At 43.9% G+C, this 14111-nt stretch overlaps 1 protein-coding gene across 2 annotated transcripts in view; it reads right to left on the minus strand.

Annotated features, from left to right (window-relative positions):
- Positions 1-13328, minus strand: part of GCLC (glutamate-cysteine ligase catalytic subunit) — a 57045-nt gene extending 43717 nt beyond the window's left edge. Inside the window, exon 1 of one of the 2 annotated variants that reach the window (XM_073336264.2) lies at positions 13051-13328. In XM_073336264.2, coding sequence (XP_073192365.1) covers positions 13051-13200 — 150 coding nt within the window. In that variant the 5' untranslated portion in view covers positions 13201-13328. The remainder of the gene's footprint in view (positions 1-13050) is intronic. The other variant, XM_073336265.2, reaches the window with a different exon arrangement.
- Between the last annotated feature and the right edge of the window lie 783 nt (positions 13329-14111).

Below are 14111 nucleotides of genomic sequence, written 5' to 3' on the forward strand. Positions count from 1 at the left end.
GAGTGTGCAGGGAGGTTGAAGTGTTCTCCGACTGGTTTTTGAATGTTATAATTCTTGATGTCTGATTTGTGTCCATTTATTCTTTTGCATAGAGATTGTCCGGTTTGGCCAATGCACATGGCAAAGGGGCATTGCTGGCACATGATAGCATATATCACATTGGTAGATGTGCAGGTGAACGAGCCTCTGATAGTATGGCTGATGTGATTAGGTCCTACGATGGTGTCCCTTGAATAGATATGTGGACCGAGTTGGCAACAGGCTTTGTTGCAAGGACAGGTTCCTGGGTTAGTGTTTTGTTGTGTGGTTGCTGGTGAGTATTTGCTTCAGGTTGGGGGGCTGTCTGTTAGCGAGGACTGGCCTGTCTCCCAAGATCTGTGAGAGTGATGGGTCGTCCTTCAGGACAGGTTGTAGATCTCTGATGATGCGCTGGAGTGGTTTTAGCTGGGGGCTGAAGGTGACAGCTAGTGGTGTTCTGTTACTTTCTTTGTTGGGCCTGTCCTGCAGTAGGTGACTTCTGGGTACTCTTCTGGCTCTGTCCATCTGTTTCTTCACTTCAGCGGGTGAGTATTGTAGTTGTAAGTATGCTTTAGAGAGATCTTGTGTTTGTCTTTGTCTGAAGGGTTGGAGCAAATGCGGTTGTATCTTAGAGCTTGGCTGGAGCAAATGCGGTTGTATCTTAGAGCTTGGCTGTAGACAATGGATTGTGTGGTGTGGTCTGGATGAAAGCTGGAGGCATGTAGCAAGTATAGTGGTCAGTAGGTTTCCGGTATGGGGGGTGTTTATGTGACCATTGCTTATTAGCGCTGTAGTGTCCAGGAACTCTTGTGTGGACTGATCCAGGCTGAGATTGATGGTGGGATGGAAATTGAACATCCTACTATAGAATTGCTCACGTCTACTGGGTCAGAGCAATACTGGGACTCAAATTTTTAAAGCAGTGTTCCTATGCATACCCAAAGATGCATAGGTTTGGCCTAATGGAATAAAAACTTGTAGTTCAGTAAAAAACTTATATTAATTCCCTGGTTTTATTCATTTAAATTAATATGAACTTCTATATGCCAAGTACTGAACCCAAAGAAAAAATGCACAACAAAGGTTTAATACAGACCCCACTTTAGGTTCAGAAATAAAAGATGAGATAGAAAATATGTTGGTATTTTAGTTCTTTGAGTTTATGCCACTGCAGACAGAATTCAAGCGGCAATGCGAGTGGTGGGAGGACAGCTCATGTTTTAGATAACAAAAACAGACTAAGCAGTAAGCGTTTGCTTGTCCCTCTCCCTCTAGTTACATTAGGACAGGATATTTTGATCTTTTGCACGTGGTGTTACATGACTAGAGGATGAAGCACATACCACGAACCAGGAAGCAGGGTTATTGAAATCTAACCCCAGAGATTATAGTCATTTGTATACAGCTAAAGAAAAAAATGTGGAACACTGAACAACAAAGAACTCCTTTCTTTGACCACTGTACCACATAACACAGAGGGGTGTAATACTGTAAAAAGAGAACATAGATTTATATTGTAAATGTGACTAACATCAAATATTCGATGATCAAAGCTACTATTAAAGTCTCTGAGCAGGGCTTGAAAAATCCATTGACCAATTGGTGAGAGAACCTACAACAATTTCTGACAAATTTTAGCTCTCATTGAAAAAACGTTCTAGCCTTTATGGGTTGCAAAAATAACCTTCCAGAAGTGAACCATTATAAACCAATTCCCTGCTGAAGCTCTTATCTGTGACAAGCAGTAGCACTAAGAAATTAACAAAACTCTTATCAATTTAACTGATATCATTCACAACCAGGTGGACAGCAGTGAAAAACTCAGGAATAATAGTTTTTTAAAGCAGCAACATAAAATCAGGAGCAAAAGCAAGCACAGGGAAGAACCCAAAATAGAAAGGACAAGAAAAGGGTAGAGTAATAGAACCCCTCCCCTCTCCTCGCAGCTAAGAGACTCTGGATGGGAAAAGAGATAGGAAGCCCTTTCTCTCTTCCAGTACTTGGGTGGATACCAGGGTGAAGGGAGGGGAGAGAAGCAGAGATCAATTTTATCATATGCCTCCTAACCAGAGGAGGATATGAAGGACTGAATCCCCTTCCACCCCTCAAGTAGGATTCAAGAGTGGCACCTTCTCCTCACGTGGTAGTGGAGGGCTGGGCTTCTCACCAGGGCATTGCCATGGACTTCACCAGTGTCCCCAGCTCAATTCTTGTCTTTCATATCTTCCTCAACCTAACAGGTCAAGTCTTTTGTATATTAGGTGTCTAGTAAATATTTCAAATCTGGCCTTTCTGCCAGTTTAGAGCTCAGGAGGTAAACTGTACCAGCTTGAAACACTGCAGTAGTACTGACTATGCAGAAATACAGCAGAGGTCAGCAACCCCAAAGTTTCACGTTTACAGTGGCAAGATCTGATATTTCCATTTGAAGTATTCCTTCTATGGTGCTATAGTGTCTTACAAAAATTATATCTATATCTACAAAGACAGAGTACCACCCCCAAACAGCTCACAGTCTAAGGCATATCTACACTGCCACATGTCAGCAAAACTTATGGCGCTCAGGAGGGTGAAAACACTCCCCCCCAAGCAACATAAGTTTCACCAGCATAAGCGTAGTAGTCAGAGCTCTCTTGCGTTGAGATAGAGCAGCTACATGAGATCTTTTACAGTGGCATAGCTGTATTGGTAGAGCTGTGATGCTGTAAGTGTACTGTAGACAAAGACAAGACCCACAGAGGAAATGAAAGGGAGGGTGGAGGCAAAGGCTAGGTGATCACAGGGACATTGGAGAGGTTAATATGTACTATTTACACATCTTGAGGGTTGAGGCTTTTTTAAAAAAAAAAATGTAAAATATTTAGCTTAAGCTCTCTTCTGAGGTGGGTTTTGAGAAGGATACTAAAAGACAGTAAGGAGGTGATATGCCTGAAGGCATATGGGCATCGAAACACCACAAGGCAAGCAAGTTAGTAGCCTTGTCTATATTAAGATTTAAGGTGTAACACTAGCATGCATTATCTAACACATTTTTAAAATCTAGTGTAGACCCTAGGCTTTTCAAAGTGTCAGCTAACATGTGTTAACACCTTTAAATCCTGGCTTAGAAAAGGCCACCATGATCAATACAGCAGATGCAGTCATACAAACGTTAGGGACATGCTAAATCTTCTGTTTGTATCGGAATAATACTATTGTCCTACTTTTTGTATTTAGTCAAATTGTACTCTGAGAAAAAGCATGAACAAGCAGTCATGTAGCAACTAATCTAATCATTTATGAGTGCTGCTTTTCTCATGTGGCACACAGGCAAGTAGCGATTAAGACAGCTACCATTCAAGCACCATTCAAATACAGCCACCATTCAAATGCAGCCAGTCATGCTGTATTTGGCTGGGGGCCAAAGCTGTGCAGTTTTTCATGAAGGAGAAGAGTTTAAAAAAATACAGCCTGTTTTCCGAATTTTAATGTCTGGAAGGATAATTTGCAGGGGCTTAAAAGAACTGACATGACCCAACATTTAAATTTTGTAAAAACAAGCTTTTACAAAACTTAAAGACCAATACAAGTATTTCTACAAACTTAAGATGCCAAGGAATTGATTTAAAATAGCATTCTTCTGCAGCTTATGAAACCAATGTATGGTAGCAATAAGTAGAACCTGAGAATGAAAGTCCGTTCATTCATCACCATTCTCCATGTTTGGAGAAATACACATAAAGTAAACAAAGAGCATAAACAGTGATGAACATATTGCCTTTTTAAAATGCTCACTCCTAATAGCATTAGTAACATAGGTAAAAAAAGATGCATTTTAGGTGACTGTGTCAATTTGTATCTTCACCTAGCTGAAGTTTTCAAGATTTACATATAGATAACTAGCAACATAGGCAATGCTATAACCAGATCAGACAGCAGTTCATGTATTCAACTATTCGGTTTTTGACAACGGCTAGTACCCGATACGTCAGAGGAAAGTTAAAGACAATCTGCAGGGGACCATTATGGAATAACCTACTCACATGGTTAGGTTTTTTTCCTATCCCCCTCATAGGTTGGCTAGTGACCCGAAGCACGAGGCTCTCTTACTTTTTAAAACCTTACTTTTGTAATTCTGGCTATACTTGTCATTCATTAAAGCATTAAAGACTTTTTTCAATTCTGTTAAATTCTTGGCCTCAAAGATATTATGCAACAATGGGTTGCACAGGATAACTGTATTGTACAAATAAAAATAAAATAAATAAAAATACGTTTGCAGCTCTTCAATTTCAATGACTTATTCTTGGAAGATGAGAAGGTTAAATATTCAATTTACTTTCTCTGCATATCATGTCCTTTTGGGGGGAGGGGTTTGGTCTCCTCTCTAAACTCTTTTCAACTTCTCTTCTTATGGAAGATTTTCCTTTATTCATTTTTACTGTCAAGTCTCCAAAACTCTTTTCTCTTTTTTTTTGAAACAAACAGAAACAGAACTCCGCATTCCAAATGAGTGTAGCACAGATTTATATAACAGTATTATAATTTTTCAGCCATATTCTCCATCCATTTCTTGTGGAGTCTAACACTATTCACTTTTTTGGGGGACCACCACCCAGATTCTTTTTACCTCAGCTGCTTCAGTTAATTTACAACTATTCAAAAACCATGGGGGCAATAATACAACTGTCAAAGACCCATCAGCTTCACTCTGTGACGGCTGCTGCTGGGAACAGCTTTAAACAGCATCTGAGGACTGGCACAGGATCTAGCTCTGGAAAGCCCCATAAAAGATGGGAGAAAGTTAAAATTACTAGAGTCTTATTACCATCCATGCAATGAATATGTCTCTCTTCCATATTTGTCAGACAACTACTAGCCAGAGATAACATCCCTGTGTAGATTCCAGGAACTACATTTTAGTAAAGAAACCAGCTTGCCCTTCCCTTTCACAGCACATGGGAAGGAGTGCTTGGCTTCTTGCCCGGGTGTTGCTCTTGGCAATGGGGCCACTCATTTTAGTTCTCTGGTTTAGCATAAGACCATAAGAACAGCCATACTGAGTCAAACCAATGGTCCACCTAAGCCCAGTATCCTGTATTCCAGCAGTGACCTATACCAGGTGCTTCAGAGGGAATGAGCAGAACAGGTAATCATCAAGTGATCCACTCCATCTTGCCCATTCCAAGCTTCTGGCGAACAGATGCTGAGGACACTTCACAGCATGGTTTTGCATCCCTGCCCATCCTGGCTAATAGCCATGAACTTATGTAGTTCTTTTTTGAAACCGGTTATAGTCTTGGCCTTCACAACATCCTCTGGCAAAGAGTTCCACAGTTTGACTGTGCGTTGTGTGAAAAAATAATTCCTTTTGTTTGTTTTAAACTGGCTGCCTATTAATTTCATTTGGCTACCCCTAGTTCTTGTGTTATGAGTAAACAACACTTCCCTATTTACTTTCTCCACCCGCCATGATTTTATAGACCCCTATCATATCCCCTTTTAGTCATCTCTTTTCCAAGCTAAAAAGTCCCAGCATTCTCTCTCCTCGTATGGAAGCTGATCCATACCCCTAATAATTTTTGTTGCCCTTTTCCCAAAACATATTTAAGATGGGGCAACTACATCTGCACCACAGTATTCAAGATGTGGGTGTTGCATGGATTTATATAGAGGCAATATTATATTTTCTATCTATCCCTTTCTTAATGATTCCAGACATTGTTAGCTTTTTTGACTGCAGCTGCACATTGGGTGGATGTTTTCAGAGAACCAACCACAATGGCTCCAAGCTCTCTTTCTTGAGTGGTAACAGCTAATCTAGACTCCATTTTATATGTATATGTTCTCCAATGTGCATTACTTTGCATGTATCAACACTGAATTTATTCTACCATTTTGGTGCCCAGTCTCCCAGTTTTGTGAGAATCCTTTGTAACTCTTCGCAGTCTGCTTTGGACTTAACTCTCGAGTAGTTTTATATCATCTGCAAAATTTTGGCACCACACTGTTCACCCTTTTTTCCAGCATATTTATAAATGATCTGAACAGTACTGCTTCCGGTACAGATCTGTAGGGAACATCACTATTTACCTCTCTCCATTCTGAAAATTGACCATTTATTCCTACCCTTTGTTTCCTATCTTTTAACTAGTTACCAATCCATTAGAGGACCTTCTCTCTTATCCCATGGCAGCTTACTCTGCTTAAGAGCCATAGGTGAGGGACCTTGTCAAAGGCTTTCTGAAAATCTAAGTGTACTATACCTACTTGATCACCCTGTGACACTGCACCACATTCTTCAGTGATATTATATATATATCTATGCCAAAGTGCTGCCGAAGGCTCGGAGCGACTGAAGGAACTGGTTCTTCAGCTTCTGGCAGCGTGTGTGCGTGTAAAAAATAGGATTATGGCATAAATATGATGCATTTTATGCAAGATGGGTCATGTGAGAGGTCAGGATTTGTTGAATATATTTGCATGCATGTATCATTTTTGAATCTGAAGTTATGAATATTCACTATGTATCTGTATTTCAAATGTACTTACACCTGGGTAACACCTGCTAGATAATCAGTCTATATAGTTGGTGGGGAAGAGCCTATTCAGGGCAACGGGCCATTAGGAAAAAAAACAATAGGCCTTAGGAGAAGCTTATCTCCCACCTAGCGAGCCTTCCTGCGAATGCTCCGAACAGCCTATAAATAATGGCTGCTATGACTCTACACGGACATGTGACCAGGCTACATGATTCTTGACTCCATCTTGAGATGTCAGTATTTTTCCACAGATTAGTCTGGGAACCACGCTTTAGAATAAAGGTTCTTGCCCTATACAAGAGCTATATAAAGTAGGGAGTGACATCAGCTGTGGTTCTTCACTCCCCACACAGGAAGACTCCTGGAAACACCTGAGGAACAGAGACTGAACTGGGGGAGGTGCTGAGCCCAGGCTAAAGGGATTTCTAGCCTATGAATGAAACACCTGGGGATTCCAAGCTATAAAGCAAGTGCAGCTTGCCACTTAAGAATCTGCAGCCTGCTTGTATCATCTCTTAGGATGAGAATCTGCTAATTCATATCCAATCTATTTAGTATATTAATCTTAGTTTGCATTTTTTTATTTATTTGCTAGGTAATCTGCTTTCATCTGTTTGCTATCACTTAAAAGCTCTTTTTTATAGTTAATAAACTTGTTTTGGCTTTATCTAAACCAGTGAGTTAGAGTGAAGTGAATGGGAATCATAGCTCAATGGGCAAAGGCTGTTGCATATTCCTCTCCATATTGAGGGAAGGGGCAAACTTTATCAGCTTACACTGTACAGTTCTCTGTGCAGGACAAGACAGCATAATTTTGGGTTTATACTCCAAAGGGGATGCATGCCTAGGGAGCTGGGAGCCACCTTAGTTGTAGCCTTCCTATGCAGGGGCTGGTCAGAGAGCCTGCATGTGATTGCAGCTGGGTATGTCCTTACCTGTATGGTAAAAGTGCAGGCTGGAGGGCGTTGCAGCTTGTCACAGCAGTGCTATCTGAGAGGGAGCTCAGGCTAGTGGGTCAGGGAGCTCAGTATTATCCCAGTTCCAGGTGGCACCCCGGGGGCATCCATCATAGCCCCTTTTCCACATGCTTGTTAAGCCCCTCAAAGAATTCTAGTAGATTGGTGAGGCATGATTTCCCTTTACAAAAACCATGTTGACTCTTCCCCAATAAATCATTTTCATCTATGTGTCTGATAGACATAGATGAAGCTGACAGAACAATTTAGAGAAAAAGAAAGGGTTAAGATGATGAAATACAAGGGGTCAGGAAGAAACAAGGTGTACAACAAAACCAAGAGAGCGCGCACTTTTTTTATAGCTTAAAAAGAGGTGACTGATAACATTAAAATTAAATAAAATGCACAAAGAATAGACAACTGTTTTATTATTCATTTAAATTTTAAGGAGCGTGGTGGCAGATTCTTCAGTGTGGCTAATATACTTAGCTGCCAGGCAAGTTTCAAGCTGTCCAAATTCATACGTCTTTTCTTTAAAATGAAAATGACCCTGTGAAAATTGAATTCACTCATTGTATTCTATGCCTAAAAACTCACAGTGACATTATTTGTATCCAATAGAAGGGTCATAGTGGTCTAATTTCAGAAAACAAGCAAGGACAGAATAGAAATCGCAAGCCGGATTATCAAGTCATTCACATTTTTGCACATAAAAATCATCATTTCTTTCTGCAGCTTTCATTTTGACCAAAAATGTTACCCCCTTTGCAACTTTTACACACACACACACACGCATCTCCTTCCTGTTCTGGTGCTGCTGTTTAGTCCCTTTCCACATCTCTCTTCTAGTCACTTTTGCTCACACCATTCACTCCAGGTCTGGCATGGCACAAGGTCTGAAAAATAATCAATCATCTTGTTCTGTCTTGCAGCAAAGTGGACTGCAGAGACAAACAAATAAAATATGTGCAGTAGTGTTTCACTTTGTATACCCAAGCGCATGCACAGCACAAAGCAATGGAACGGAGCCGAGTGGCCAAGAGGCCAGCCATTTCATTCTTCAGAATCCAACATAGGCTGCAAAGTTAAACTTCTTATGTCTGCTTTGAGTTGCAGACAGAAAGATGGACTGGAACAGAATGGGAAACAGGTAAAGCACCAGCATATAGATAACTTCTCAGGAGGGTAACTGTGGAGAAGCCAGAATATGGTCTACCTTACCTCTCTGCAGCATAGGTCTTTATATCGCAAGTATCTGCCAACCCGCACTACAGTGAATCATTAATTTGACTGTAAATAAGGAAAGAAGTTAAAAGAAAAGGTGAATGATGCCCTCTCCTTTTTATAAGAACTTTATTTTGTAATCTTAAAGAGACTTTTAATAAGATTTTCTAAACAGGAAGTTGTATTTGTTGTTATTGTTGTACGTCTGTCGTTGCGGATGTGGGGCTTCAGTTGTTGGAGTAGTGGGTTTTTTTGGAGAGAAACAGGTCAGAAGAGAGGGAAGCAGCCCGGCAAAGACATGACAGAGTATCACCTGAGCCTCTCCCAAGCCTGTAAGCAAGATGGTAGATTAGTAGCTCAAGAGATCACAGAGCCAATGCTTTGATCTTTCAAACTTGTTACTGAAAGGTGGGCAGGAACATTGTGGAATTACACTGGGAGGGATCAGAAGCTGTGTTAGTCTGTATCAACAAAAAGAACATGGAGTACCGTAGAGACTAACAAATTTATTTGAGCATACGCTTTCGTGGGCTAAAACCCACTTCATCGGATGCATGCAGTGGAAAATACAGTAGGAAGATATATATACATACAGAGAACATGAAAAAATGGGTGTTGCCATGCCCACTATAATGAGAGTGATCCATTAAGGTGAGCTATTATCAGCAGGAGAAAAAAACCTTTTGTAGTGATAATCCGGATGGCCCATTTCCAACAGTTGACAAGAAGGAGAGAGTAACAGTAGAGGGGAGGGAAATAAGCATGGGGAAATTGTGTAATGAGCCAAAGAAAAAAAACTATTTCCACCTGAAAGCACTTGCAGCCCCAACTGAAGTCAGGGGAGCCATTGGTCCTCAACACCTTTGTAAGCCAAAGGCATAGTGTGCTACAGGTATGCTATGTTAGAGGATTATAATTACAATGTTCTAGAATGGACAAGACATTGGACAGCTCTACAACCCCAGGCTACAGGTTCTCTCTGCATTCACAAGCAAACACAGTGAATCCACTTTGTGAAAAGGAATTCTGGAGATGAAGGGGGAAGGCATCTTTTAAATATTTCTATCTGTCTGTGGACAAGAACAGGGAGGATCTGCAGGTATGGAGCTCACTGTTTATCTTCCTCAGTGTTCCGGACACAGAGCTGGGCAGGCAAGCATATCTTTGATAGTATTCCTTTTAAAAAAAAAAAAAAAAACCAAAAAACCAGAAATAAAGCTATTACCCAACTGTATCCCAGAACTGTATTTTAGAACATCAGTTTTATTACAGTGACTGTATCACTACAGTTAAGTGAGCTGTCATCTCCATTATTAATTCCTATCTTTAAGGGTTTATAGCCAAGTCAATAAAAAAATTTTCAAGCTATAATTTGATATACAAGGTCCAAGTCCACAGCACTTTTTTCTGTCAAGTTTAAAACAGGGTTAATTCTTCTGAGTTCAACATAGATGCCACAATGCTTTCCACAATCCTTCTGGCTATTTGATCAGAGAAATCTAAAAGTCAAGTTTCTTTTTCAACTAGTCAGTTTCTAATACAAATGAACCTTTTTACAAGTGGAAGAAAAATATGGAAGCAAAATAAGTTACTGTTCTGCACGTGCACAAACCATAAGTTCAAACCACAAATTTCACCAACCAATGTTTGACAGATTCCAATACCGTGTTGAGCCCTTAAGACCCACTGAAATAACAGCTTACAATATGTCAAGATAGACCTATCTTAACATACACTGATACTACTCTGACAAGTAAAACAGAAGGTGTCAGTGCAATGCATTATGTAGCAACAGTAAACAAACAGCAGCAATGAAATAATGAATGATCTTTTCTGATTGAGTTGAGAACTCCTGCTTGCTCTATAAAAATTGTTTAAAGGAGCTGCAGGTATTAACCTGCTCTCTGAAAGGCACAACATAATACAGTACACATCTGTATCGCTACATCTGGGGAAACCGGTCAGTACAACTAGAAAGAGGGAAAGTTTGTTGCCTGTAATTCTGCTTCCCTGAAGGCCTACAGGCTTCTCAAGCCTGCATTTTAACTCTTTAGCATGAGATTGGTACAACTCCCCTAGATCTTAAGATTTTGACCCTTGAGAACATCAGCAGCCAAGAAGAGGGCAAGCCATTCCTGCTACTGAACATCATCCATTGCCCCTGCCAAATATAAAAGTTGCCTTCTGATAGCTCCAGTCAGTTCTTTTGCATGGGAAAGGAAACTGCCAGAAAGAAAAGCTAATTTAAGACTAAAACAAGAGAAGAATAAAAAAAAAAGATGTAACAGAAAACCTAAAAAAAATTAACTTTCATACTAAGGCTACAGGAGTTCTGCTCTGCCGCTCCTTAATCCCGAGATTGCTCATGGACAGACTGTCCACAATAGTGCTCTGGCCTGGAAAGAGATTTGGTAGTTTACGTCTGGTCAGAGAAAGAACATTAAGAAGGGTTACAGCCAAGAGTGGAGAGAAGAAGAGACCTAGGGCTTGCCTACACTGGCAACGTTAAAGCGCTGGTGCACTGTCTACACTGGCGCTTTACAGCGCTGAAACGTGCAGCGCTCAGGGGGGTGTTTTTTCACACCCTGAGCGAGAAAGTTGCAGCGCTGTAAAGTGCCAGTGTAGACAAGCCCCTACATTCCCTCAGCGGAGAGGGCAGTCTCTTTGCCCAGCTACCTTCAAGGGGCTCAAGACCTCGCTCCCACACTTGCAGAGCTTCCCAAACAGGAGACACAATCAAAAGCCTTCCTGGATTGTTTACATAAAACATAGTGGCCCAAGAGTGCACTTGCCCCATGACCACCTTTTCGGATATCAGGTCTCTGACAACTGCCAGTGTGTACAGGGCTGCCCTAATCTCCAGAGCATTTATAATCCGTTAAAGACTAAATTCTTTCATAATGGAGCCCCTCCCAGGTTGGATATACCTGTGGTTACTGTGCTTTGGAAGAGAAGTGTTTGAAAACCTATTCTTAATTGCAAATTGGATCTCTCTGGTTTGATAATGATCTAGGAACAGAGCTTGAGGTGCAATGCAAGAGCCCCTGTCTATCTTGTTTCCTACTGGGATCTCCAGGTCTCCTGATGTTACCTCATAAGGAGATGTACTACTCGATAGCTCTAGATAACAAGACCGAACATTTGTATTAGGGTTCAAGCTGTGACCTGCTAGCTCTTCCTTATCGTTTTTGACAGAACGATGATGTCCTAGATCCCATTGTGGGGGAGGGAAGCCTTGAATTAAATTAGTCTGTGCAGAGGATAGAAATTTCTCAAAGGGTGGTCCAAGGCTGTGGAACGAACAACTCCAGGAACTGAAAACTATCACAAACCTCACCACCTTCCACTCCAAGTACTAGGAGCACTTCTTTGAATTTATAAATACATAGCAACAGGTGTATTTAAACAAAAAACTACCAAAACACACCATGGCACATGAGAGGGGATGAGAGAATAAACATCACCTTGCTTAATGAATGACTGGAAGATGCTCAGATACTATGAGCATGAATGTGGTTTAAGGAGTTAAGACCCAAAAGGAGAATCCTGAACAGATGGTCTCCAGGAACCTAACATTGAAGATAATCTGCTGTGGCTCACGAAAGGTTATGCTCAAATAAATTTGTTAGTCTCTAAGGTGCCACAAGTCCTCCTTTTCTCCCGACACTGACTCCAGCCCCCTCTTACAATTTTCCACTCCTGACAGTTAAGTCAGGAGCTTAATATGAATCGCCCTTCTCTGTAGTTTGGTTTTTGAGACTCGGTTTTTTTTAAAGCAGGAAGGGCTTGGGCTCAAAAAGCAAAACAATTTAAAATCAAAATTAAAAAAAAAGCAACCCTCTGCAGTTGCTGTGAGGTCGCAGCGCCCCGGGTATCACAAGCCTAGAGATGCCACAGGAAAGCGTTTAAGCATCGCTCGGGGGCCGGAGCGCGCTCTGCGGGGGGGGGAGGCTGTTCAAACACCGACGGAGAGTTACCGCCCCCACGCCCCGATCCCCCCCCCGCACGGCTCCACACCCGCGCCTCCCGCGCCCCGGCCAGCAGCCCCGGGGCTCGAACTCCGAGCCGCCCCCCGGGGAGCGAAGCGCCCCCCCCCCCCCCGAAGCGGGCAGCCGCACCAAAGGCGCCGGGCGTGCGGCGACCGCGGGGCTGGAGGCACCAGGGGCAGCCGCCTGGTCCCCCGCCCGCCGGGCCCAAACCCGCCCTGCCCCCAGGGGGCGAGCGCGAGCCGCCCCCCGGCCGGCGCCCCCACGCCGCAGGGCTCTCGGGAGGGAAGCGGAGAGGCAGAGCCCGCGGCCGCCCGGCACCTGCCTGCCGCCCGCCCCGCTCACCTCGTCCCCCCATTTGAGCACGTCCTTGTGGCGCTCGGCCACGGCGCGGTAGATGTGCAGGAACTGGAGGACGCCGTGCCGGCGCACGTGCTCCGCGTGCCGCTGCGTCTCCTCCCAGCTCAGCGGGGAGCCTTGCGACAGCAGCCCCATGCCGAAGCCGCCGCCGCCGCCGCCGCCGGGCCCGGGCTCTCGGCGCGGCAGGTGCCCCCGGCGAGGCGGACGCGGCTAGGGCGCTGGGACGCAGTGCGCGGAAGCGGCGGCAGGAGCCTGTGTCCCGGCGTAGCACGTGACGGGGGCTGGCGGCGGCCCGCGTCAGGCCGTGACTCAGCACTTTCCGCCGGGCCCGCCCCGCGCCCCGCCCCTGGGCCGCCCGTCACCCCGCGGGGCGGGCCCGGCCGGGCCTCGGCAGAAGCCTAGCGCCCCCGGGCTGAGGAGGTGGGAGGTTACTTCGGGCGGGAGCCACGCCCCGATTCCCGCTCCAGGCTGGAGGCGGAGCCCTGCCGGCCGGCAACTTCCTGCGCCCGCGGCCGGGGCGGCCTTGCAGGTGCGGGACGCCCTCGCCAGGTAAAGGGCGGCTCTGAAATCCACCTGCGGTGACTTGAGCGGGGGGGGTTCCGAAGTATCGCCCCCGCCTTTCCCTCAGAAAAATGGGTTTCTTAAGCCTCCCAGACTGTACCAGCGTTTTTGGGGTGCGCACACCATGGCTCCGGTCGCCACCCCCCCACTGATCGTAGTCACTTGCCAGTGATCCCAGGTAGCGGATGGCCCCCAGAAGCTCTCTGGAGCAGGAATATTTAAAATAATATTAGATTCCCCGGGCTAGCACGTGCTAAAGGATCAGGGGTGAAATGGATTACAGCGCTGATACTCAGTGGTTCAGGAGCCGAATTAGGGATCATTACCCAAAAGAGCCACAGTAGCCTGAATTCATTGTTTCATTTACTCTGTGGTCCTACTCCCAGTTAAACAGTATGATGGGAAATATTTAGTTTGTTTATACATAACATTCTCAGCAGAAATACTTTAAGAACTTTGTACAAACTGGTAACTTAATTGGTTAA

This window comes from Lepidochelys kempii, chromosome 3 (genome assembly GCF_965140285.1).
Source record: "Lepidochelys kempii isolate rLepKem1 chromosome 3, rLepKem1.hap1, whole genome shotgun sequence".
NCBI lineage: Eukaryota > Metazoa > Chordata > Testudines > Cheloniidae > Lepidochelys > Lepidochelys kempii.